The sequence below is a fragment of the Diorhabda sublineata genome, chromosome 1 (assembly GCF_026230105.1).
Source record: "Diorhabda sublineata isolate icDioSubl1.1 chromosome 1, icDioSubl1.1, whole genome shotgun sequence".
Taxonomy (NCBI): Eukaryota; Metazoa; Arthropoda; class Insecta; order Coleoptera; family Chrysomelidae; genus Diorhabda; species Diorhabda sublineata.
Window position 1 is genome coordinate 16,165,048 of NC_079474.1, and position 27,113 is coordinate 16,192,160.

Consider the following 27,113-nt stretch of genomic DNA (forward strand, 5'->3'; position numbering starts at 1 on the left):
TTACATTTTGATCTTACCAACCTAAAGTCAATCAAGGATATTTTGGACTACAGTCCTATTTGCAAGGTCAATTTTGATTATCGATACTCGATGATATTTTACATTTGATTTATTCAGTTTGTAGTTGTGCCCGCGTCGTTGTGGATGTGGATAAGAATTTTATCGGTATTTACAATTTTCGGATTAATTTTACGAATTTTTATTTTTAAATTTTTTCATGTAAAAAGTAAGTACACAACGAAAATTTTATTCAAATTTAAGCGGAGCTAACATATCCCCGCAATTATATTAACATAAGTATATTTTTTTAAATAATTTCGTCACTTGATAAAATGTTAACCATGTATTCCTTTTTTTTTAATTATTGGATTTATTTTTATCATACTATTGTCTCTGGCATTTTGTTTCTTTCCTTTGAAACATTTCATCGAATTTCGTGCCATTTAATTTCTGTTCGAGTAGAATTGATCTGGCGATGTGATAATGGATCATTTTTTATCGTCTCGGCATGTATCCTGGACCATATGCATTGCTAAGGATAGATCCTGATGGGAAGAATATATATTTGAACCGTAATAAATTTCTTACTTACAAATCAAATAAATTCTATTGTGTTTTCAAAATCCTCATAACGTACTAATTAAATTCATAATGAGCATGCATGATACGCATTTATACAAAATATTTGACCCGCAGAGGTCCTACAAATCTATAATCGTGTTTATTTTTGGTCCGCATTTCCTATGTATGAAGTTATATAATTCCTCAATACTTAAGATTCATTATACAGGGTCTCAATTAAATTGGGAAAGCGTGTGTAATATCTGAAGTTATTCACCGATTTTAACCATTTGTTTAAAAAAATATTTACGTTACTAAATTGAGCTGCAAATTCTTTGAGGTAGATTAAGGTTCACTGTGGTAGGTCAGGTGTACAGAAACAATTCTTAGATACTTTCTAAAATTCGTTATTTCTGAACTGATTTGAAATTAGCTGATCCGTAATCTTTCTTATTTGAATTAGATCAATTTTCAAATAAGTCTGTATAATCTAGATAAATTGCCAAGCTACATAGAAACGGCGATTTTCGATTTTGAATGAGATGTGACTTTTTCTTTGCTGTACGAGTATCAAATCAAATAAAAAACATCTGAAAGCTGAAAGATCGTGTATTTTTTTTAGAAAAATATATCGTACAAAGTAAAAACCTGGCTTCTTCCGAACAGCAACTGAATGAACATAACCTAAAAACTACAATGGACGAAAATAATGTGCAAGAAAACGGACAGTGGATAATTGGTAAGAAACATGAACATTTCAGCTTCTAAACCTTTTATATATTTTCATCCATTTCAATGTTTCCATCTTCGCGTTTAAGTTGTATCTGTTGTTAAACAACAACAGTAATATCGAGTGGCAGATGAAATTTAATAATTCAGACTTTAATTCCAAACTGGCCGCTATCAAAGTCGATGATGAGTTTAACGTGAGAAAAATTAATGAAAAGGAAACCAGGGGTCATTTCCACCCTTTAGTTCCAATAATTGGTTGACCCCATAAGTATTTTTATTAGGTGACGATGAAGAGAAAGACGTATTCTTGCAAAACGATGAATTAGACAGTCCCCCTCCGGCAGCACCATCTGACGGACAAGGAGGTTACTCAACTTTGGGATGGAGCGCAGCGGCCAAACAAGAATTGTTAGAAAAAAGACGAAAACTCAAGTAAGTCATATTAAAATCATATAAATCGGCTAAGCAATTAAAATAAATGAAATAATTACGTTTCGTGTACTCAGATATATTATTTTTCTCGTAGTAACTATTTGATTTGTCATATTGACATAGAAATACTTCGCGTACATATAATCATGCAACGTAAATATGTTACGAGTAGAAATAATTTGTTTATTTCAGTTTTACAGTAATCTCATCACCATATATCAATTTAATCGCAAAACAAACAATCATTACAACAAATTTATCGATATATTGGAAAATCCACTTTTTCTTTGCTAGAAAAAATGAACTTCGTGTTTATTTAAAAACGATAGGTACTCAATGTGAAGTATAACTTCTACCAAATAATCTAGAACAAACGTGTCAAACTCAATTTTGCAATATTAAATTTTGAATTTGTAGCTGGGCCAAATAATGCTTTTTAAATTCCGGGTAATTATCCAAACTCTTTAAATATTGTGTATAAAAGGTTAATCTGTCCGATTGAAGATCTATCAACTCCTTTTGCAAATGAACTGGTGCCTGTGAAACTTCAAAAAAGTGGGAATTCCATTTCATTCATTTTGTGGAAGTCTTCAAAACGATTGAGTTGAGAATATTCATCCAATTTTTTTTTTTGGTTCGCTGTGCCAAATGATTTTAAATGAGAGAAATGGTCCAAAGTTTGATTTTTCACCTCAGCCTCAACTTTGTTTCGAAGGCTTGAATATATGAATACATTTGAGTGATAATCAGATTTTTACCGTGTAACTTTATATTCAGATCAGTCATATGTACCAAAAAGACACAATCAATCCACCAGTCATCGTCATGATCAATTGGTTTGCCTTTTTCTAACATGAAAGCTTGAATAGGGTCACGCAATGCAAAAAATCTTTCTAAAACTACTCCTCGATGAAACCAACAGACTTCGGTAAAATAAGGGAAAACTTTTCGTTCAAATCTTGTAAAAATTGCCTGAACTGTCGTTGATTTATACAATTCACAATTTTAATTGTAGTTTGCATGACATGGTCCATTTTTAAATGTTTGGTTGCCAATGATTCCTGTTGAATTATATAACGAAATCCCACAAAATTCCCTGATATTTTCTGTTTTAATTTAGTTACAAAGCCGTAAACTTGAGAATACGACTATTTAAAACATCGAAGAAAGTCTAAAAACTCTAAAAATCACGATTCTTCTTTCTGTGACACATTGCGATCGCGGGCCTTATTGATACGGCCCAAGGGCCGGAAGCGACCCGCTGGACGATCTTCGACTGCTTTAGAAGAAATAATACATGCAATATTTAATAGTGTGTGTGTGTGTGTGTGTGTGTGTTTCAAATATTGTTATTTCCAAAATTAAAACGAACGGCCTTTACATACGAGTAAACCCTATTTAATTATATCAAGAGTAAAGTCACAATTACTAAGTTGTCCATTAAAAAAGTGCAAAAGTTTATTAAAGTATACCTCGTGTAATACAGGGTGGGCCATAAATTGTTTCACTTCCGTAACCGGACTAGCGTAGAAGTATGCAGTACAGCTCTTACGCTGTACTCGGTTTTTGTAAATTCAGTTACAATGGATCGTTCCACGGAAGAATAACGCCTGTTCTACGTAAATCAATTTTACAAAAGCAATAAGTCAGTTATTACTCGCCGTCTATTTTGATGTCCGATCCAGGCGTTTCTCGACACGGTCTCGGCGAGAGGAGGTAACAGGAATGTTAACCAAACAACCTCTCCAATTATATATATATATTTACGTATTCAAGTTATTTTACTAGCGACCAATTATGCAAGAAAATAATTCAATTTTAAGAATAATCTCCGTCTATGTTCGATGGGGAAACCCCGTAGGGGGTCACGCTGTGTACGACAACAATCATGAACTTGAACTTCCCCATAAAATTCAACAGCACCATTAAAATTTGCAATCAAGCACGGCAGTCAACGTGTTTAGAATGAAGCTGTTAAAACATATTGGTATTATAGTAGCGGATTTTTATTTATAATCGGCAACGTTGTTTGTATACGTTCATGGTATTTTTATCGAATACCAAATGTGTGTATTTATTATTATTACCTGTAAAAAAGTATTAAACTTCAGTGGCGTTACATTACATTACGGGATATTAGACGATAAAGATTGATTCGTGAAATTTTTAAATAAATAAATTATTATTTTCAAAAGGGGTAATATATAAGTTACACTGTAGTAGTTGGTAAAAAATTATTTACGCACTTTTATCTTGATAATGAAAGGGAGTTGATAATAATTCAAAATTTAATTTGGTCATTTGTTTGTACTATTGATTATTAACATACAATATATATTTTTGTCACTATGTATATATTTATGATAATTTACGAATCTAAAAATAATAATTTTTTTATCTAATCGTCACAATCTACAATAAATTCGTTAATATCAATAAATTAATGTAAGAAATATTTTATTTTTCGCTTTTTTCCAATGCAATAAATTGCAAATTGATTTTACTGCGTTTATTATATTTATCTAACGGATATTGGAAAATTTGGAAATATATTTTTATACATCCTCATTTCCTAGATTCGCCGATAATTGATTATCCCTTCTCTAACTAACTAAACGTAAGCCTAATGATATCTTTCGATTCTTTGACGCAAGTCTGGTAGGCCGAATGTGAATTAACGTTTCGGTACAGCGTTGCCGAGAACGATTGAAAATTTTCAACCTTTCGGTCAAGTCAATTTTTGTACAAGAAAGTACTAGTTATTTTTCCAATTTTATTAAACTCAATAGTTCATTGATAAAACTGATCTACAACTTTCATACACCGAGGAATTTTTAAATATATACACACAACCAAATTCCTATACAAAATGTTTATCATAAACGAAGAAACTGCGAATATTACTAGAGATAGTGAAAAGATTTTAAAATTCTATTCACGAGCATTTGGGTCACTGTAAAATTGAGGAAAAACGACAATTTCAAGATTTTCTGCATTATTATACAACTATTAAAATAACTAAAATATCGAGTTTTATGGATGTTTCTTTCTTTTTTTCCTTCCCAGTATTAATAAAAGTAATACATAAAGAAAAAATGACCTGTACTGATGCCCAAATTTTTCATTTTTCTTCTCACTCGTTTGAAACTTAACCTAACCAATGATTTCCAGGTTTTTAATATGGCAACGCTGTTTATACTCTCTATTTTCTCATTGGTCACCGACACAGCGAAATTACTCATCGCGTGTCTGAAACTAACATTTATAAACACTTGTTTGATTTTCTACAGAAAATGTTGACTGATAGATTTTTAGTCAGTTGTTAAAAATTGCGTACAACGAACGGTCAGATTCGGTTTTCCGCTATATCAACGTATAAGCTTACAGTGGCGCTTTGTATAGTCGTACATCGTGATTTTACGAAATGGTTTCGGTTTTAGGTAAAAATAAGTATTAAGAGTGATGTATAAAAAAATTTAACTAGGATGTGAAAGTATGAAGTAACATTTTGGAGGTTATATTTACAAGTATTATAATATGCAAATAATTATATGAATAATTACGTTTTAAATATTATTTTTTTAGTAATGCTTGCTAATATAGATATTTCGCTATTGCGTTTTTCTTTAATCGTATATAGGTTTGTATTGAAAAAATACACTCTTAATTAGAAATAAAAATATACGAACGTAAGTTCTGGTCATTATGCTGGCTTTATACATATACATAAACAACTTTATTTTGACAATTTATCAAATTTAATATCCGTGTCATCAATACGATAAAAAAATAAAACATTAACAAACCATGTAATATAAAAAAACCATACATTCAATTATAAAAATAGGCCGAAATTTTAACTTTTCTTAGAAACTAATTTTCTATCAAAATACACCTAAAATCAAGAAAAGAAATTTATTTCAATAAAGGTCATACAACGTAAAAAATATTACTATAGTCAATAGTATCTGGTTTAACAGAATGGACCGATAAAAAATTAATTCCTGTGTACCAAAAGACAATCAGGAATCGAATGATTCATAGTATCGCATTTAAAACAGGTCCTTTCTTGAATAATATGCTTTTCCTTCATGGATTTCCTTAGGTTCGATAATTCATATTCTGCAAGTTGTTTCCACACCATTGCGTGGACGTATCTATCCATTGGAATTATAAATTTCACCCAATAAATAGTCGGAATGACAATTTAATTTCCAGGTTATTATTTTTGCCTGTCAAAATTTGTTTAATTCGCGGTTAGAACAATCTAAACGTCAAATTGACAAATACGCGTAAGGCAATATTCATAAATAATAATAAATGTTTAAATGAAGATGTAATAAACGTGTAAGTACGTATTATTTCTTCTTAATAGAGTTTTTAAGTTCTCTATCAACGTATATTTCTTGTATTGTATTTTTTTACCTTATAATTGCACCGAAAATACATATTTATAAATCAAAGTGCACATACGAGGGCGAAAATTGAACTGTTTTTACATATTATTAACATAGGAGATATGAGGAGTTTTTAAATTCAGTACTCTGTATATCGTTAAAGTGATTGTAAAATTATGAATTCGAACAGGTTTGATGGCCAAACGAACTTTGAAAATGTATTATTATTAGTGGAACGTTTACGTTTTGGAGAAACTACCATCATTATCGGTACACATAAATTATATTTCAAATTAGTACAATTATGGAAGTTTTGTATAGAAAATATTTTTAATTGTTCGACGCGAGAAAATATATAAACAAAACGTTAAAATATAATTAGTCGCTTATCAGTGTCACCCTAAATAATATAAAATTGTTATTATTTTCTATTTACTTCGGTTTTTAATTACATTGAAAAATTTTTATAGTTTTAATGGATTTTTCTTTAGAAAACGATGTAGAAAATAATATATTCAACATATATAATTTTATTTGAAAAACGGGGGAAAAAGAGGTTGATTCAAGCCTCGTTAGATTCGCAGTACCTCTGCTAGTCTCAAGCTAATGTTCTGTTGGTCTTCCAATGATTGAAGAAGATCTTAGATTTTAGTTCCAGTTTAGATCCTCTCCCTACGAGTCCTTTCAATCGTTATCTCGACTACTCTTTTAAATTAGGTAGTTGAAGGGGTCCTCTAACGCCAGCCTTTGGTCCAAGTATTTGCCTTTGGAAATCCAGCCTTGTACATGTCTTAAAGTACCGAGAAGATAACCGTTCCTAGTTTTATTCTTCTTTTAATTGGATAGTCTCGTCATTTTTTATCCACAATGAAATGTACTTTTTCGATAAAAGAATTATCCTCATTCTTTACTCCAATTTTAAATATTCACTTAATTGTCGAGTGCTTGTACTGTTATTGTTGTTGAAAGGATGGTTTCGTAAAAGTCTGTGAGATTGATTAAGTGCCTTGAACATTAGCAAGCATTTCTAATCGTTATTTAAAATGTAAATTTTGAAATTGTTCAAGAAAACATATTTCAATGTTACATTAATTTAATTACTACAATTCCATTGTCATCATACTTATTATTATAATCATTTGATATAAAAGCAACATAATACTTGTAATGCTCAATAGAATATCAGCATTTTTTATACAAAGATTTGTCTTGTGAACCAACGTTACCGTTACAGCCGATGACAACAATAATAAAGTTAAAAGCGATAAATGCATATGGAATTACAACAGATTTTTGTCTTGTTTCGACAGAAAGTGTCATAAAAATTGGTATTATGGAAAAAAAGAAAATAGAAGGATGTATATGAAGAAAAATTTTTGGAAATTAATAAAAAATTCTTATGTTATCGTCGTTTTGGGATTACGATCCCTTGGAGACTTTTAATCAGCTTCCTTCAAACTATTGTGTCAATTTTAAAAAAACTTGCCGAAACCCCTCATCTTATGGTACCCTTGGACTCTTTGAGGGTTTTTTAGGGAAATTGGAAGGCTCATGGGGTTTCGTGCCCATTGAGACTTTCCTTGAACCATCATTGTGCCAGGTTTCAAAACAATTAGCCAAAACCAATTCCCTTGCTCCCCCTCGGACAATTCATGGGTATTTTTGAGGGTGTTGCTTCCTTCAAAATATCATTGTGCCAAGTTTTTAAAAAACTAGCCGAAACCCCTCATCTTATGGCACCCTTGGACTCTTTGAGGGTTTTTTAGGGAAATTGGAAGGCTCATGGGATTTCGTACCTATTGAGAGTTTCTTTGAACAATCATTGTGCCAGGTTTCAAAACAGTTAGCCAAAACCAATTCCCTTGCTCCCCCTCGGACAATTTAGGGGTATTTTTGAAGGTGTAGCGGAGATTTCGTGCCAATTGACACTTTTAATCAGCTTCCTTCAAACTATTGTGTCAATTTTAAAAAAACTTGCCGAAACCCCTCATCTTATGGTACCCTTGGACTCTTTGAGGGTTTTTTAGGGAAATTGGAAGGCTCATGGGGTTTCGTGCCCATTGAGACTTTCCTTGAACCATCATTGTGCCAGGTTTCAAAACAATTAGCCAAAACCAATTCCCTTGCTCCCCCTCGGACAATTCATGGGTATTTTTGAGGGTGTTGCTTCCTTCAAAATATCATTGTGCCAAGTTTTTAAAAAACTAGCCGAAACCCCTCATCTTATGGCACCCTTGGACTCTTTGAGGGTTTTTTAGGGAAATTGGAAGGCTCATGGGATTTCGTACCTATTGAGAGTTTCTTTGAACAATCATTGTGCCAGGTTTCAAAACAGTTAGCCAAAACCAATTCCCTTGCTCCCCCTCGGACAATTTAGGGGTATTTTTGAAGGTGTAGCGGAGATTTCGTGCCAATTGACACTTTTAATCAGCTTCCTTCAAACTATTGTGTCAATTTTAAAAAAACTTGCCGAAACCCCTCATCTTATGGTACCCTTGGACTCTTTGAGGGTTTTTTAGGGAAATTGGAAGGCTCATGGGGTTTCGTGCCCATTGAGACTTTCCTTGAACCATCATTGTGCCAGGTTTCAAAACAATTAGCCAAAACCAATTCCCTTGCTCCCCCTCGGACAATTCATGGGTATTTTTGAGGGTGTTGCTTCCTTCAAAATATCATTGTGCCAAGTTTTTAAAAAACTAGCCGAAACCCCTCATCTTATGGCACCCTTGGACTCTTTGAGGGTTTTTTAGGGAAATTGGAAGGCTCATGGGATTTCGTACCTATTGAGAGTTTCTTTGAACAATCATTGTGCCAGGTTTCAAAACAGTTAGCCAAAACCAATTCCCTTGCTCCCCCTCGGACAATTTAGGGGTATTTTTGAAGGTGTAGCGGAGATTTCGTGCCAATTGACACTTTTAATCAGCTTCCTTCAAACTATTGTGTCAATTTTAAAAAAACTTGCCGAAACCCCTCATCTTATGGTACCCTTGGACTCTTTGAGGGTTTTTTAGGGAAATTGGAAGGCTCATGGGGTTTCGTGCCCATTGAGACTTTCCTTGAACCATCATTGTGCCAGGTTTCAAAACAATTAGCCAAAACCAATTCCCTTGCTCCCCCTCGGACAATTCATGGGTATTTTTGAGGGTGTTGCTTCCTTCAAAATATCATTGTGCCAAGTTTTTAAAAAACTAGCCGAAACCCCTCATCTTATGGCACCCTTGGACTCTTTGAGGGTTTTTTAGGGAAATTGGAAGGCTCATGGGATTTCGTACCTATTGAGAGTTTCTTTGAACAATCATTGTGCCAGGTTTCAAAACAGTTAGCCAAAACCAATTCCCTTGCTCCCCCTCGGACAATTTAGGGGTATTTTTGAAGGTGTAGCGGAGATTTCGTGCCAATTGACACTTTTAATCAGCTTCCTTCAAACTATTGTGTCAATTTTAAAAAAACTTGCCGAAACCCCTCATCTTATGGTACCCTTGGACTCTTTGAGGGTTTTTTAGGGAAATTGGAAGGCTCATGGGGTTTCGTGCCCATTGAGACTTTCCTTGAACCATCATTGTGCCAGGTTTCAAAACAATTAGCCAAAACCAATTCCCTTGCTCTACCTCGGACAATTTAGGGGTATTTTTGAGGGTTATTGCGGAGATTTCTTCCAATCGAGATTTTTAATCAGCTTGCTTCAAACTATAATTGTGCCGAGTTTCAGAGAAATTGGTCTAAATCCAATTTCAATAAGGATTGAGCAGGTTCCTTTGAATATTTTTCCATACAAAAGCTTATCCCGATTATAATCGAATAAGATTTATTATGTTGGAGAATATAGGGAAAATGGTTCTTAGAAAGATAACATATGGGCATTAAAAGTTAACGTATTTGATGAACTGGATTGATTTGTGTTACCTTCGCACACGTTGAGTTCACATAACAAAACTAAATGAAAAATCTGACATTTTTATTTCATATAATTAGTATAATAAAAAGAGACATTTTTATGCACATTTGATGTTCGATTGGTTAAAGACTTTTTTCGGTTATTTCAATTTTATCATCAATTTCTTCTCTTACCGCGGAATAACGAATCAACATCAGTTTAATAGAAACGTCGATAATAATACAAACAAAAAAGACAATTCGGGTAAAGTCGAATTGATTACGTGTGACAATATCGATAATTTACAAAATAATAAGGATAATTGTGAAGACTGTGATTACATTTATGAAACAATGAAGGCGAATTTCCGGAGACGAAATAGTAAACGTTTCGTAATTGGTGAAGGAGATGACGAAATCGAAGTATCACATCCGCCCGATATCACTTTAACGCACGTCGAAAATTCTAGTGAGAATTTAGAAGAAAAATGGGAACAATTCCGCGAAGATAACACCCGGCTACGTATCAAACAAACTAGCACTCTAACGTAAGTGGTGTATCCGTTATTTAAAAATTTGGTGATTTGGTCCGTTTTATGGATTATATCAGTCGAAAAATTGGGATTTCAAGTGGTTTAGTATTACAAAAATCGCTTTTATTAACAAAGTCCATATGAGTTTTTACATGAAATAAAAATAATCAGAAAAATTCACCCTTTCATTGTATTGTAAATAAATGAAAATATTAAATGAATTAAATCTGGTTGATGTATGTCTAGACTACTCTCACAACCTTGTATCATATTTGTTGAAAGATAATATGATGTTATATAAAACTGATTCCAGTAACAAAAAATTTGAACGACAATTATTTAACAAGAAATGTTTTTCATTCTTTTGCATAAAAAAATTTCGCAACCACAACTTTTTATTAAAATATTTTGGCAGGCAAATAAAAATATTCTACCGTAATTTTGTAATTCTTATGGGTACCATTAAAAAAAACGAAGAACAATTGTTTGAATAAACGTGCATGTTTAAAGAAAAATCTCTAATTTAGAAATTAGATGACGTAAAATGTTAATTGTCCTCAACCAAATGTGATTATAAGAATATTCCATGTTTTGAAAGACATTAAAGGTCACCTTGGACTGCTTTTTTTTCTTGCTCAACTATCGTAAATAAATTAATTTCGATACGATGGAATTAAAGAAAAAAACAAATATTTTAATCGAGTTGGAATATTAAGAAACTGATCTTCTCTACAGGGTGCTTGAATAAAGATTGTTTAGTCTGTAAAAAAAATATAACGGTATTGAAAATAAATATGTGCGCGCATTTTTTACGATTATTCCAGACTAGTATTTGCATCTCTCCTATGGAGTTAAATTTTTTTCTCAAAATTTTATGTGAACTCCATGATGTTCTGTGGAATCCTTGTAGTCTCAGTTCGGGTACAGTTTTGTGACTTGAATCACGGTCTAAGTCATTGTTGAAATTCGTAGGCGATGTTTTTTTTTTCATTTTGACGAATGCGTATTCAATGGACTTTTCAGAAACTAGCATTGGGTTAACTAAATCATGATCTGATCCATGTTCGGTATCTAACATGGATCATGTTCATTGTTGTGCGCAAACTAATCGATACTTTCTACCCTGGTTGACTAATGGGTAAATGCGATCAGATAATGAGTTGTTACATTTGTCTATTGTATATTTATTTCCCTTGTATGATGATCTAATATTGTGACGTCTGAGGATTGAGTGTTTTAAATTGTTGCAAAATGCCTACTGGGACAATTCTCTATCTCATCCACGTGTTTTTGAGCGGTGTAAACGCTTTATTGAAGAGATTACTGAAGATGACCAGCTCCCAGGTCGCCCCATGACCGGAAACAGTCACCAAAATCAACCAAATTGTGCGTGCAGATCGTCGAATGAGCACCCGGATGATTGCCGAGGCTGTAAAAGTTTTGAAAAATTTTATACGAGGAATTACACATGACAAAAGTTGGTGCAAAAAATCTGACTCCTGATCAAAAGCTTTTGCTTCAAAGGGTCTGTTCAGATTTTCTTGAAAGGTTAGAAAAAGAATTGCTTCGAAAGGGACTCGATTTGAATCGATGGAAGCGGTAAAGCAAAAAAAAACAGCAGAGCTCCTAAAGGCCCTCGCCAAAGAAGACTTCCAGCACTGCTTCGATCAATAGAAAAAACGTATGGAAAGATATTGAAGGAGAGCATTAGATTGTAGAATAATTTTTATGATAAAACCCTTTTTCGTAACCAGTCTCGTTATTTAATAGCCAGACCTCGTAATTTATAGGTTACTGAGGTTTGCGGTTTTTAAACTATTTGATTTTTCAACAAAAAAAAAATAAAGTTTTATACGCACTATCCTACCAGAATTATTTTATATATAAAGATGGAAAATAAATGGTGGAATGCTTATTCTCGACCGTTTAAAATCAACTCAATATTTATCTGGCTTCGAGAAACCACTAGTAAGTGGGAATACAAATAAAAAATGAACTGCGACCCGACGGACCTATGTAAATCGACCTTAATATCGTCCGTAAATATTGAATTTGTTTTCGATGGAATAGTATCTCTTCAATCACTTTTTTATCTAACGTATCATGGTTGCAAAATTTCTTTCTTTATTTTCAATTATATTTGAACGACAAATTCGATAAATATACGAATAACGATACCAAAACAAGATGATTTTAATTTTTTACAGACCTAGTATGTCTCAGGGCACTGTTATGCTACATCCTAGACAAGAAGAAAAGAATTTTACTGTAGCCACACCCGAGGAATTCGTAAAGAGATTCAATGGTACCAGAGTGATCAATAAGGTAATTCCGACTGTCGTATTGAAAATATTTTTAAAAACTATCATCTTAAATTAGTGGGATATGGTTCCATTGATATTATTTTAGCAAAATACAATTCGTCTTCTGCGTCGAACAAATTAATTATCCTTCATTTATTGACTATAATGATTATTAATTTATTTTTCATTAAAAGTATAATTTAATAAATTTTGCTTACGGGTGTTGCACTGAAGGTCACGTATCTACAGGTTTAACCATTATACTTTCAATTTTGGAAACCCACCAGATTATGTTATTATAATTATTATTGATATTAAAAAAATATTTCTGCGGAAATCGATGGTTAAGTGAAAAATTAGCTTCACAAAACAACTTTCTGCTGTTCTCGATAACTATAATATGGAATCATTGGAGATTTATTGCATCTATTGCAATACGTAGCAAACTCTCCACTTTTACGCGCAAAATAAAAATCTATAAATTAAACGTATACAATCATTATATTGATGAGTCGATTCCATTTAAAGGTTCTAATTGCCAACAATGGAATAGCAGCTGTAAAATGCATGAGATCAGTTCGTCGATGGTCGTATGAAATGTTTAAAAACGAGAGAGCAGTGAGGTTCGTGGTAATGGTAACGCCGGAAGATCTAAAAGCTAACGCCGAATATATCAAAATGGCCGATCATTACGTTCCCGTTCCCGGCGGTACGAATAACAACAATTACGCCAACGTCGAACTTATCGTCGATATAGCGGTTAGATGTCAAGTGCAGGTATGATAAGGGTCTAATCGTACGGTAAAAACACGCCTTATCGTATCGTCGATATCAATTTTTTTAGGCCGTGTGGGCTGGTTGGGGACACGCTTCAGAAAATCCGAAATTACCCGAACTGCTTCACAAAAATAACGTCGTGTTTATCGGTCCCAATGAAAAAGCGATGTGGGCATTGGGAGATAAAATCGCTTCGTCTCTGGTAGCACAAACAGCCGAAGTACCAACTTTACCTTGGTCGGGCTCTGGTAAGTCTCTTCATTATATATAATTAATTATTATTTCCAGTATTTATAGTGGTTTAATTGTTCTAATTAAATTTTATAATTATCAAATTTTTTACAACTAATTAAACGTTATTTTTATATTTTTTTAAATGTTGTTTTTATATTTTTGTCGTATTACAAAAAATAAATTATATTTTCTATAATTTCAGATTTTTTCATAGAGATACTAAATATAGAATGATCGTAATGTAAACGGAATTGTACTATTGGAAGAGAAGGAAAAAGTATCTGTTGGCCACTCATTATCTTTCTCTACGCGCTTCTAATTTCTTTGACGTTCCCACCACTCAACGTCTTATCCAATCCGAATAGAGTAGAGAGGGAAAGAGAGTGGTATACCGATGTTCTTTCTTTCACTATCGTCAGTTCGTGCCCACTTAAACTCGCTCTATCTATCTTTAATATTAACTCTATGGATTTTATCGATTCCTAATAAATTTCTTGTTCGTCGTAGGTCTAACTGCACAATATAGTGGTAAAAAAATAAAAATATCATCGGAATTATTCGCTAAAGGATGCGTTCACACGGCGGAGGAAGGCCTAGCAGCCGCCCACAAAATCGGTTTTCCGGTTATGATAAAAGCTTCAGAAGGCGGTGGAGGTAAAGGTATCAGAAAAGTTGAACACCCCGATGACTTTCAAGCGGCGTTCAGGCAAGTACAAACCGAAATTCCCGGTTCACCGATATTCGTGATGAAATTGGCTAAATGCGCTCGTCATTTAGAAGTACAACTTTTGGCCGATATGTACGGTAACGCAATATCTTTGTTCGGTCGCGATTGTTCAATTCAACGGAGACATCAAAAAATTATCGAAGAAGCTCCCGCCGTCATTGCCGAACCATCAGTTTTCGAGGACATGGAAAGGGTAAATAATCATCAATCTTAATTGAATTTGATCATATCAGATCAAAGAAACGCAAATTTTACTTAATTTCAGGCTGCGGTAAGGTTGGCCAAAATGGTAGGCTATGTCTCAGCTGGTACCGTAGAATATTTATATGATCCATCTGGACAGTATTACTTTTTGGAATTGAATCCTAGACTTCAAGTGGAACATCCTTGTACGGAAATGGTGTCTGACGTCAATTTACCTGCTGCTCAATTGCAAGTATGTATATTTTTAAAAAGATCACTTGTTTAATTTATGTCTCAATTATATTTATATACTTGTCCAAACCTATTTACTACGAAAACAACCGTGCCTCTGGGCACGCAAAAGGGCTTTCTGTTGTACACGGAATCTCACCTGAGATCCTCCACTGGATTTACACCTCAATGGGTAAACCTCTTCTCACATATTGAACCATTATGTACTGGACTCGAGTGTCTCAGCATCACAAGATCCAATCGTACTGCTCCAATTAGTACCCTTGAAGTCCTACCGGGTCTGTCACCCTTGGATCTATCGATACAATTCCAAGCTATGAGAGCAGCATACATGCTGAACATCCACGAAAAAACGTAGGCAAATATCTGGTCGCAGGTGAATGTCAAACCATTTTTATGGGCATCGACGAAATGGCGCCCTTCTACTGTTGACAATAATAATGCGAATGTTTTTACTGTAACCAAAAATGATTTAAATTATTTTTTTAGATTGCCATGGGTTTACCATTGCACTACATCAAAGATATACGTTTATTATACGGAGAATCTCCATGGGGTATTTCCGAAATAGATTTTGATCAGCCCATACATAAACCTCAACCTTGGGGACACGTTATCGCGGCAAGAATAACATCCGAAAATCCGGACGAAGGTTAACAGATCGAAATTAATAAAATGGAAACAAATTATATTGATTATTTTTTTTTTTTAGGTTTCAAACCGAGTTCCGGAACCGTTCAGGAATTAAATTTCCGTTCGTCGAAAAACGTTTGGGGTTATTTTTCCGTAGCGGCGTCTGGTGGTTTGCACGAGTTCGCCGATTCGCAATTCGGCCACTGCTTTTCGTGGGGCGAAAATCGAGAACAGGCTAGGGAAAATTTAGTAATCGCTCTTAAAGAATTATCGATTAGAGGTGATTTTAGAACTACCGTAGAATATTTGATAACTTTATTGGAAACGAAAAGTTTCCAGGAGAATACGATAGACACGGCTTGGTTAGATATATTAATATCGGAAAGAATGCAATCCGAAAAACCTGATATAATGTTGGGTGTAATGTGTGGGTCGATCCATATCGCCGATATCACTATCACAAATTGTTTCCAAGAATTTCAAACGTCTTTGGAGAGGGGTCAGATCCAGGCCTCTAATACCCTTACCAACGTCGTAGAAGTTGAACTGATCAACGACGGGTATGTTTTAAAAACGTTTTCTGTCTATCCTCTTTTTATTAATCCTGGAAGCAAAACTTCTTATGTATATGTAGATGCAACAACCCTACCAGTTAATGTTCAAATACGAGATTTGATCAAATAAAATCATTTCATTTAGCGTGGTCTCATACCCTCGTGTGTTGAAACAAGCAGCAACAAATTTGATCTCATTCATTCTCGCTTGTAAGTTTGCTAATATAGCCGCTTTAATGAGATTGTGGTCAGTGTTTGTCGTGAAATATGGATCTTGAACAAAAGTTTCATGTTGAGAAAAAAAGTTGCCAGAAAATGTTCAAGTCTGTATGGTGATAGATTGTAAACAAATGGTACAAGTTATTTAGAAGTAGGTAACATCTGAAAAAAGGAGTTTATTATGCATTATGACAACACATTGTGCCAGAAGTTCATTTTGATACGGGAGAGTTTATGGCTGTGGGAAGTCTTCCGTTCACATCTGCCTTACTCTACAGAATTGGCATCATGGGACTTCTTATTCTATCTGAAAATTAAAAGTATTGAAAGGGAAACGTTTCAACGCCATTCCTGACATTGAGAAAACAGAACAGAGTAACGACGTTCCAGTCGTTTTTGAAGGAATCAAATTTTAGTTTTCATTTTTAATTTAATAAAATAATTCACCAAATTTCCTGATCATATCTCGTATTAAAGGAGCTTGAGATTTTTTTCTACCATTTTCACCAGAAGCTATCCAAATCAAAACGTTTGGTAATCCCCAATACATTACAACTATTGAATAAAAGTCGAGATTATTCTTCGCCTAATAGAATGTTCAAAATAATTATTTTTTGAGTGGAATTATTTCTTTATTGCAATATTTTTCACTTTCAAACCCTCATTGCTTTAACGAATTAACATTTTTTAGTAACAAATATAAAGTACAAGCAACAAAGAGTGGACCTAATACCTACTTCTTACAAATGAATGGTACTTTTAAAGAAATTGAGATACATAGATTAAATGATGGAGGTAAGTTTAAGCAAAAAGATAATAGTTACATTAATACAAACAAATATTCATTTTTTAAAGGGCAAAGCTAGTGAACGCACTAGTTAAGTGGCCCGCGTAAATGCTATGGTAGGTACTGTCTTATTTAGTGGATCAGTTTCCCTATTTCTACTTCCATCCATGATGATTAGGGATTCGAGACCTGTAAGTGATTTTCTTTTACTCGACTTAGTTCGTCTTTCTCCTTCTTGTACATGATTTTCCTTATCGTTTGCTCTACCTCCTAATTTATTTTACTCCCAATTAGTGTCTCTATGAAGTTCTCATTTTTATTCCACTCCCACTTGCTGCAATTGAAAATAGTGTGCTCTACGGTGTATATGTATTGGAAACTCACAACTCTCTATATCCTGACAAAACTTGCTTAGGAAGTAGTCAGTTGTGAGGTTTTCGCATTTTACCATCAACTGATAATACCTATTAATAGTTTTGTCCACTACGTTTTCGTTGTTTTTTTCCCTTTTTTTTGCCACGTTCTTAGAGTTCTTCCTCTGGCTCTGCTGTTTTGATCGTTCTCGTTGTTGTCGCGTATGTAGTTTATTTCGGTAATCATTTGATCTATTGGTGTTATGCCTGTTATTACCTGCAGTGCCATTCCCGAGGTTGTCCTAAAAGCTACCCACTACCCACAAAAGTATATTTCTTTGGGATCCACTCATTAAACATGTCTTTTGTTATGGAAAATACCTATATAATATACGAATTTTTTTAGGAATATTATTATCTGTCGATGGAGCCTCTTTTACTACCTACATGAAAGAAGAAGTTGATAGATATCGAATAGTTATCGGTAACCAAACTTGCGTTTTCGAAAAAGAAAACGATCCCACAATTTTGAGATCACCATCTGCTGGTAAACTCATCGGATATGTTATAGAAGACGGTGGGCACGTTAATAAAGGACAAGCTTATGCCGAAATTGAGGTAATATGATATATCTACGTACAAATATGTCATTAATTGTATTTTTAACGATTTCTAGGTAATGAAAATGGTGATGACGTTGACGGCAGCTGAATCTGGTTTAGTGACGTACGTTAAACGACCGGGAGCTGTTTTAGATGCAGGATCTATTATAGCGTCCCTGGACCTGGACGATCCTAGTTTAGTAACGAAAGCGGTATTGTACAAAGGACCTTTTCCGGAATTGGACGTTTCGCAACCGGTAGTACCCGAAAAGATGAACCGCGTTCATAATAGTTACAGGGCAGCTTTAGAAAATACATTAGGAGGTAAAATATAAAATATAAATATATAAAATATATAAATGCATCTAAATGTTCTTGATTTTAGGTCTCTTCTGTTTCAAAATTAGTTTTTTTGATAGTTTTTAAAAGAAAGATAAATTTTGACGTTTCGAATTTTCTTTAAGCTCTTATCAAAATATGATATTGACACTGACAATTTGTTTATAGATTAATATAAATTCAAATCAAAATTGATCTCTCTTTTAAAAACTATAAAAAAAACTAATTTTGAAACAGAAGAGACCTAAAATCAAGAATATTTAGAAACATAAACATATCAAAAGGTCTAAGAAATTGAAGAAATATATATATATATATATATATATATATATATATATATATATATATATATATATATATATATATATATATAAACACAAATATTTTTTCATTTATTTTGTATTATCACTTTTTAGGTTATTGTTTACCCGATCCTTATAACGCTCCACGATTGAGGGAAGTTATTGAAAAATTCATGTCTTCACTGAGAGATCCGAGTCTTCCTTTATTGGAGTTGCAAGAAGTGATGGCTTCTATTTCGGGACGCATACCCACAGCAGTTGAAAAGAAAATTAGGAGATTGATGGCTTTGTACGAAAGAAATATTACCTCTGTTTTGGCGCAGTTTCCTAGTCAACAGGTTGGTAAAGTATCAACTTTAATCGACAACAAAATATTATTATGCATTTTATTTTCAGATTGCTAGCGTTATTGATACTCACGCCGCGAGCATGACGAAAAGAACCGAAAGAGATGCGTTCTTTTTAGCTACCGAGGGAATAATACAACTGGTTCAAAGGTATTATTTTTTTACCATAATTTCTTATGAATGTGTGGTTCTTCGAACTGAATTTTCAGTTAAACTACCTATTTTAATGTTTTCGATGATTTTCATGATTTCCCAAATGATCTTTTGAACATGTGAAATAAACTCGATTGTCGTTTCTTTTTTAATTGAAGAAGTTTGTATTTTATGCACAAATATCGATATTTGGCGCCTGATTTGCCTCTAATAGCAGTCTTATTGATTTAAATATTTTTATTAGATATCGCAATGGAATTCGTGGTCGTATGAAGCACGCCGTTCAAGAACTCTTAAAACAATACTACGAAGTCGAAAGCCAATTTCAACACAGTTCCTATGATAAATGCGTATCTCTTTTACGTGACAAACATAAAGATGAGATGGCAGCTGTCACAGAAACGATATTTTCGCACAGTCAAGTAGCTAAAAAAAATCTTTTAGTAACAATGCTTATCGATCATTTGTGGAGTAACGAACCGGGCTTAACCGACGAATTGGCCAGTTGTCTAACTGAATTAACATCTTTAAACAGAAGTGAACATTCCAGAGTGGCTTTGAGAGCGAGACAAGTTTTAATTGCCGCACACCAACCCGCTTATGAATTGAGGCACAATCAGATGGAAAGTATATTCTTGTCTGCTGTCGATATGTACGGACAGGTAAGATGCGATATATATTGTCCAATTTTTATTATTCTTTTTGTTTTGAATTGGCTACAAATTTAATTTACATACTGTTTTTTTTTCAATTCACTCAGGAATTCCATCCAGAAAACCTTCAAAAATTAATAGTATCAGAAACTTCAATCTTCGATATTCTCCATGATTTCTTTTATCACACTAACCGGGCAGTGTGTAACGCAGCTTTAGAAGTATACGTCAGGAGAGCTTATACTAGTTACGATATCAATTGTTTACAACATTTAGAACTGAGCGGAGAAGTGCCACTTGTACATTTCACGTTTACTCTACCACCTTCACATCCTAATAGATTGGTCAAATTAAGTTCGGCTATGGAAACTACAAAAGAGACTTTGGAATCAGAAAACGAATTGAAAATTGTGGATAATTTCCATAGGACCGGTTGTATGGCAGCTTTTGAAAATTTCCAACAATTCGAACAAAGCGCAGACGAAATTTTCGATCTCATAGAAGATTTTGCTAGTCCTGCGACCATTTCGGCGAAAGATTTAAATGCCGTGGAAAGCGGATCAGAATCGAGAGGAAACAGCACTTCGATAAATGTCAGTTTATCTTTAGAAGCCCGAAGGTATATAAATTGTTTTTTATCACAAGAATTTTCGTTTATTATTAAAATTCGCTTTCTAAAAATTGTTTAGACCGAGTACCGATCAAAAAATCATTGAAGAACCAGTTCACATTTTGATGATTTGTATCAAAGATGAAGGGGACAAAGACGATTCATCTATGAGTAAAATGTTTGCAGCTTGGTGTGCAAGACATAAGGACGAACTTATATCGCGCCATATTAGAAGAATTACATTTTCACCACTCAAACACAAACAGTCTCCAAAATTCTTTTCATACAGGTAAATAATTTAACAATTTAACATTTTGAGGTTTCAACGATATTTTCAATTTGAACAGAGCCAGAGAAGGATTTGTAGAAGATAGGATATACAGACATTTAGAACCAGCTTCAGCTTACCAATTAGAAATGAATAGAATGAGATCGTATCAATTGGAAGCTTTGCCTACATCTAACCAAAAAATGCACCTGTATCTTGGAAAAGCCAAGGTAAATAAATAGCTACAATAAAAATTATTCTTAAAACTAAATACGATTTGTTTTATTTAAAGGGAGCTGGAGGAAAAGAAGTTATGGATTATCGATTTTTCATAAGATCTATCATCAGACATTCGGATCTAATAACCAAAGAAGCTTCTTTCGAATATCTACAGAACGAAGGGGAACGTGTTATGTTAGAAGCGATGGACGAATTAGAAATCGCCTTTTCTCATCCCCATTCTAAAAGAACTGATTGCAATCATATTTTCCTCACGTTCATACCTACAGTTATTATGGATCCAGCGAAGGTAAAAAGAAAAAAAAATTAAATTTAGTTGTAATTTTTTCCTTTTCTTTTGATACGTTGTAGATCGAAGAAGCAGTTACGAACCTCGTGATGCGATACGGCCCTCGTCTTTGGAAACTTAGAGTTCTCCAAGCAGAAATAAATTTGACAATTAGACCTCTCCCAAATGCCGCTACTTCTAAAATTCGTCTTCATATAGCTAACGACAGCGGATATTTTTTGGATATTAGTATGTATACGGAAGCAACTGATCCAGAAACGGGTATAATTAAATTCCAAGCGTACGGAAACAAACAGGGACCCTTACACGGTTTACCGATATCCACACCTTATATACCAAAGGATTATTTACAACAGAAGAGATTCCAGGCGCAATCTATAGGCACAACTTACGTTTATGATTATCCAGATATGTTTAGACAAATGACAGATTTGCATTGGAAAAAATATACGCGAGAGAGGCTGAATGGTAAGTGTAACTTTGGAAATTAACAATAATTATTATATATATATTTTCTTTTTTTTATTTATATACAGAAAATATAAAAATTCCCGATAAACTGATGGATTGTGTGGAATTGATATTAGATCCGGAAACTGAATCGAGATTATTGGAACAGAAAAGGGTACCTGGTGAAAATAACGTCGGTATGGTTGCTTGGAGAATTACACTTTATACTCCGGAATATCCTTCTGGTAGAGAAATCATCGTTATTGCCAACGATGTTACTTACTTAATTGGATCTTTTGGACCAAGAGAAGATAAGGTAATATACATTATTCTCTCTATATATTTTCATTGTTGCAAGAACTTCTGATAGCATTGGTTGAACTTCTCCCTGTTGATGGTGATCAATTCTTCTTGCATTACCCATTGAGAAAAATTAAAATTTTAGAGATCCTCAAACCCCTTAGTGAAATTAAAATTAAATTTTAAGTTTACCCACAAAGGTCGATATTATTGATTTTGTTTTAATCACGTTCACTTTTGCCACCTTTCAGCTGCAAATCAATTGTTTTAAATACACCAAAGATTAGTCGAGTAATAAATATCGTATTTTATATTTTTGTAAAAGCTGGTGGTGGTGTTTGATAATTTGGTTTATAGCCAATAAATACTAATAGTGTATCGAGTGGATAGATTTGTTGTACAGAGTTCAAAATATTTTGTACAATTTCAGGTATACGCATTTGCCAGTCAAATAGCTAGAAAATGCAAAATTCCCATGATATATCTCGCAGCTAATTCTGGAGCTAGAATAGGACTGGCAGAAGAAGTGAAAGCAGTATTTAGGGTACAGTTTTAGTTTTTACTAACAAATAAAGTATCCGTATTGAATGAATTATAGTATATTGTTTTGTAGGTTGCGTGGGAAGATAATAAAGAACCCGACAGAGGTTTTAGATATTTGTATCTAACCCCAGAAGATTATGCCAAAGTTAGTACCACCAATTCGGTTAGAGCTGTTCTCATAGAAGATGAAGGCGAATCTCGTTATAAAATAACAGATGTTATAGGTACATTTTTCGATCTATTGCTTCAGTTCTCTCATTAAAAAAAATTCTTTTCGCAATACTGCAAACGTGTTTAATCAATCCATATTATACAGTAGTATATAGTAAATCAATCTGTGATTTTTGTTACAGGTAAAGAAGACGGAATCGGCGTTGAAAATTTAAAATACGCCGGTTTAATAGCTGGAGAAACGTCGTGTGCTTACGAAGAAATCGTTACGATTTCGATGGTTTCTTGTAGATCAATTGGTATCGGTTCCTATTTAGTACGCTTAGGTCAAAGAGTCATTCAAATAGAAAATTCTCATATTATCCTTACAGGATACGCAGCTCTAAATAAAGTAAATGATAGATAAAAAGCTAGTATCTTTAGATTTATTTTATTACTTTCTGTAATATTTTTAGCTCCTCGGAAGGGAAGTGTATGCATCAAATAATCAACTTGGTGGCATTCAAATTATGCATAATAATGGTGTGAGCTACAAAACCGAACAAACCGATTCTGAGGGTATTTACACCATATTACAATGGCTCTCTTATATACCGAAAGATAAAATTTCACCGATTCCAATAATTAATTCCGTGGATCCGATTGATAGAGAAGTTACTTTTACCCCGACGAAAACGCCTTACGATCCGAGATGGATGATCGAAGGTAGACAATCGCCGAGTAAGTTTCATTCGTCACAAATAATTTTAACGATATTCATTCGACTGATGTTTTTATAGATGATCCGACAATATGGGAAAGCGGATTTTTCGATAAAGGTTCTTGGTCGGAAGTAATGAAACCGTGGGCGCAAACCGTCGTAACCGGTCGAGCGAGATTGGGAGGTATACCGGTAGGAGTAATCGCAGTTGAAACTCGAACGGTGGAATTGACATTACCAGCCGATCCTGCCAATTTTGATTCAGAAGCAAAGGTATATAATTTTTAACCATTACTTTTTATTCTAAGATAATATATCTTCTCGTATTTTCAGACGGTTTCTCAAGCTGGACAAGTTTGGTTCCCTGATTCAGCTTACAAAACAGCACAGGCTGTCAAAGACTTTGCAAAAGAAGACATCCCCTTAATAATATTCGCCAATTGGAGAGGATTTAGTGGTGGAATGAAAGGTAAACATTTAAAAAAATTATGTCAATATTTTTTAATTATTGAATTATTTTAGACATGTACGAACAAATTGTCAAATTCGGAGCTTATATAGTAGACGAGTTAAGACATTATAAACAACCAGTTATCATTTATCTGCCGCCTAATGCGGAACTTCGAGGAGGAGCTTGGGTAGTCGTAGATTCAACAATTAATCCTCGATATATGGAAATGTACGCTGATAACGACAGCAGGTATTGAATATTTTCCACATTATCGTAATATACATATAATGGATTTCGATATTTTAGAGGTGGTGTGCTAGAACCTGAAGGGACAGTAGAAATAAAATTCCGCAAAAAAGATCTATTAAAAGCGATCCATCGTATTGATCCCATAGTAAAAGAACTGGACGAGCAATTGGCTCAAATATCGAGAGAAATGCCGCGCGATCGCTCAGGTAGCATATCACAATCGTCGTTACCTAGAGAACGTTCAGCAAGTATCACCGCATCAATAGAAAAACCTAAGCTACCAGAAATCGCCGATATCGAAAAGAAAATACAACAAAGAGAAAACTTTTTATTACCAATGTACCATCAAGTATCTGTACATTTTGCTGACTTACACGATACGCCGGTAAAAATGTTGGAAAAGGGAGCTATAAATGTAAGTTTCAACTCTTTAACATCATTCTTTAAATTAGAGGTACTATAATATATATTAGCTTCAAATGATAATTTCATTTCTACTGTGTTGAAATTTGCGGGTCTAAGAAGTAAAAAGTTAAATGATCGGGTTGTAAATCTTTTTTTGCCTATGGGATTATCATTGACACTGTCAACTGTTCATTCTCAATATCTTATTTGCAGGATATAGTGCCGTGGCGAAAATCAAGGACGATATTATACTGGCGGTTAAGGAGGCGTCTCTTAGAAGAAAGAGTTATCAAAGCTCTAAGGGAAGTACAACCGGAATTAGCGATAGGACAGGGAGAAGCTATGTTAAGAAGATGGTTTGTTGAAGACAAAGGCGCTTCACAGGTAAATTTTCTTTTTTTTTGTCTTCGATGCTTCAGATTTAGTATTAAAATCTTTTTACTTTGTTTTCATTAAAATAATATGCTGTATTTTTTTACACCCCTTATACATGTTATCAACTTTTAAATAAAACAACGAATTTTTTAAAATTTACCACTTTTATTAGGTACTAATATAGAAATCAACAAGAATGCAGTTTTACTAGGATCTTATTATCTGCCCTATTTGTAACGTAAACATCCCCTTAACAGAAATAAACCGATAACAGTGTTTATCAGTATTCCCACCCTCGTCTTATCAGTTATAAGCTGAGAGTGGTATTTTATCTAAAAAAAACTTTTCTAGTTTCAACGTATATATATAAAGAGTTATATATTTTCGATTTTAGGGATACAAATGGGATAAAAACGAAGTTGTGGTTCAATGGATCGAAGAACAATTGGCAAAGAACGCCGACGAATCTATTATAAATCACAATATACATGCTGTAAAAAAAGATGCAGTTATAAATAAAATAAAATCGACATTAGATGTAAGAATCGTTGAATATTTCCCTCCCCCACCGTTATTTATTAATATTATTATAATATTTTGTTTTAGGATTGTCCTGATGTTGCTTTGGATGCTGTAGTAGCAATTATCGAAAAATTGAGTGACAATCAAAAGGCAGAAGTGATTCGAACATTATCTCTATTAGGCTCCTTAGAAAATATCGATTAACACAATTTTATATCTTATATGGAGATTTTTTTGATATGGGCTTTGTAAAAATAGCCCAATTTGCCTTTGTTGGTCGAAAGGTGCTAAATTTTTGATATTAAAAGAATGTAATGTATATTTTTGTAAGAATCTCCACACCTTCACTCAATTAAACTCCTTCTTTTCCATTAATCCAATTTTACAACCAAAATAAGTTTAAAACTGAATATTTTCGATTTTTTATTGAAAAGGGCTATGTGATTAAATACACAATATATCAACTGTCATGATTACCATATTAAAGAATTTTAATAATTAACACTGAAGCTTTAATATATGTGAATTTTTCCAGACATCAGTACACAACAAATTTTTATGTTATTACATTTCAGGATGTCTATCAATGATTTTTTCTGTGGTATATGGCACAAAAAAATTTTTTATTTTTTGTTAAAATTTAAACGATGATCGGATTTCATTTCTTCATAAGGAATTGCATAATTTATTTGATTTGTTTATTATTCATCAACACTTACGACAATTTTAAAAAAATCTCAAAGCCGTATTCATATAAAAATCGATCAAATTTATTCAATAAATTGTAAATAAATTAAAAACTTCTTGTTTTGGAATTCCTTTATTATTATTTCTTTCAAATGATTGTTTGTTGTTATTTATTTTCTGAACAACGTCTAGTTACAAAGATTATTGTTGATAAATATTTTGTTAAATATAAATAAATGGAAAAATGACTTTTTATTAGATTCACCTGTATGTGTGAGTTTGTTTGGACTAAGAGTAAGTGGCTTATTTAAAAATAAAATTAGAGGTGTCAAAACTCCGATCTCCCTGTTGGAAATTGAGCACTACGACGACCTTACCAACTACATCGTTATGGCTCGATACAAGATTCAACGAGATGTAGGTATATAAGTAGCGAAGCCATTATGCGCGGGTGGTATCATTTAAAAAAGGGGTGTAAATTCGGTCAAACGAGCCATAGAAAAAATATGCTTATGACGTGACGTCATGAAAAAATATTGTATATGTGACGTATCAAAAAGGCCACATACCATTCAGTTATTTATCAATTTTCGGTTAATAAGAGTAATCGTAGCTTCCGAAGACTTGCAATAAATGAAAAAATGATTTTTGGGGTTGTTTTCTACACCAAAACAGAATTCAAATTTTTCTAACTATAAATACTTCAAACGTATCATAAAGTCTACCTATATTTGGAATATACAGGTTTTCCTTTCAGATGGTGGAATGAAATACTGATTTAATTGGACTAATAAATACAGAAAGGAACTAAGATAAATGGAAATTGTGAAAGCAATAGAGTATGATGAAATGATAGGGAATATGATCGAGAAGTAGGCGGGAAGAAATCTTATTAATACGACAACAA

The 27,113-nt window shown here is 33.4% G+C and overlaps 1 protein-coding gene across 3 annotated transcripts; it reads left to right on the top strand.

The window, feature by feature from the left end:
• Positions 1-26,451, top strand: LOC130452478 (acetyl-CoA carboxylase). Of its 3 annotated transcripts, XM_056791782.1 has the most exons (33): positions 1-226; positions 1,184-1,300; positions 1,575-1,725; positions 12,736-12,853; positions 13,360-13,608; positions 13,676-13,856; positions 14,350-14,762; positions 14,835-15,005; positions 15,494-15,656; positions 15,717-16,197; positions 17,102-17,205; positions 17,957-18,168; positions 18,227-18,476; positions 18,908-19,131; positions 19,190-19,290; positions 19,538-19,955; positions 20,054-20,565; positions 20,636-20,845; positions 20,904-21,054; positions 21,117-21,353; positions 21,416-21,821; positions 21,890-22,119; positions 22,534-22,647; positions 22,717-22,870; positions 23,000-23,208; positions 23,273-23,537; positions 23,597-23,790; positions 23,851-23,986; positions 24,040-24,217; positions 24,275-24,632; positions 24,836-25,006; positions 25,392-25,535; positions 25,604-26,451. In XM_056791782.1, exons 1-33 carry the CDS (start codon positions 145-147, stop codon positions 25,721-25,723), a joined length of 7,224 nt encoding a protein of 2,407 aa, XP_056647760.1. In that variant the 5' UTR covers positions 1-144; the 3' UTR covers positions 25,724-26,451. The 3 variants fall into 3 exon arrangements, with proteins under 3 accessions (XP_056647760.1, XP_056647759.1, XP_056647761.1); XM_056791781.1 differs by lacking the exons at positions 1-226; positions 1,184-1,300; positions 1,575-1,725 and adding exons at positions 5,048-5,239; positions 10,095-10,543; XM_056791783.1 differs by lacking the exons at positions 1-226; positions 1,184-1,300; positions 1,575-1,725 and adding exons at positions 5,048-5,165; positions 10,095-10,543.
• Positions 26,452-27,113: the final 662 nt, after the last annotated feature.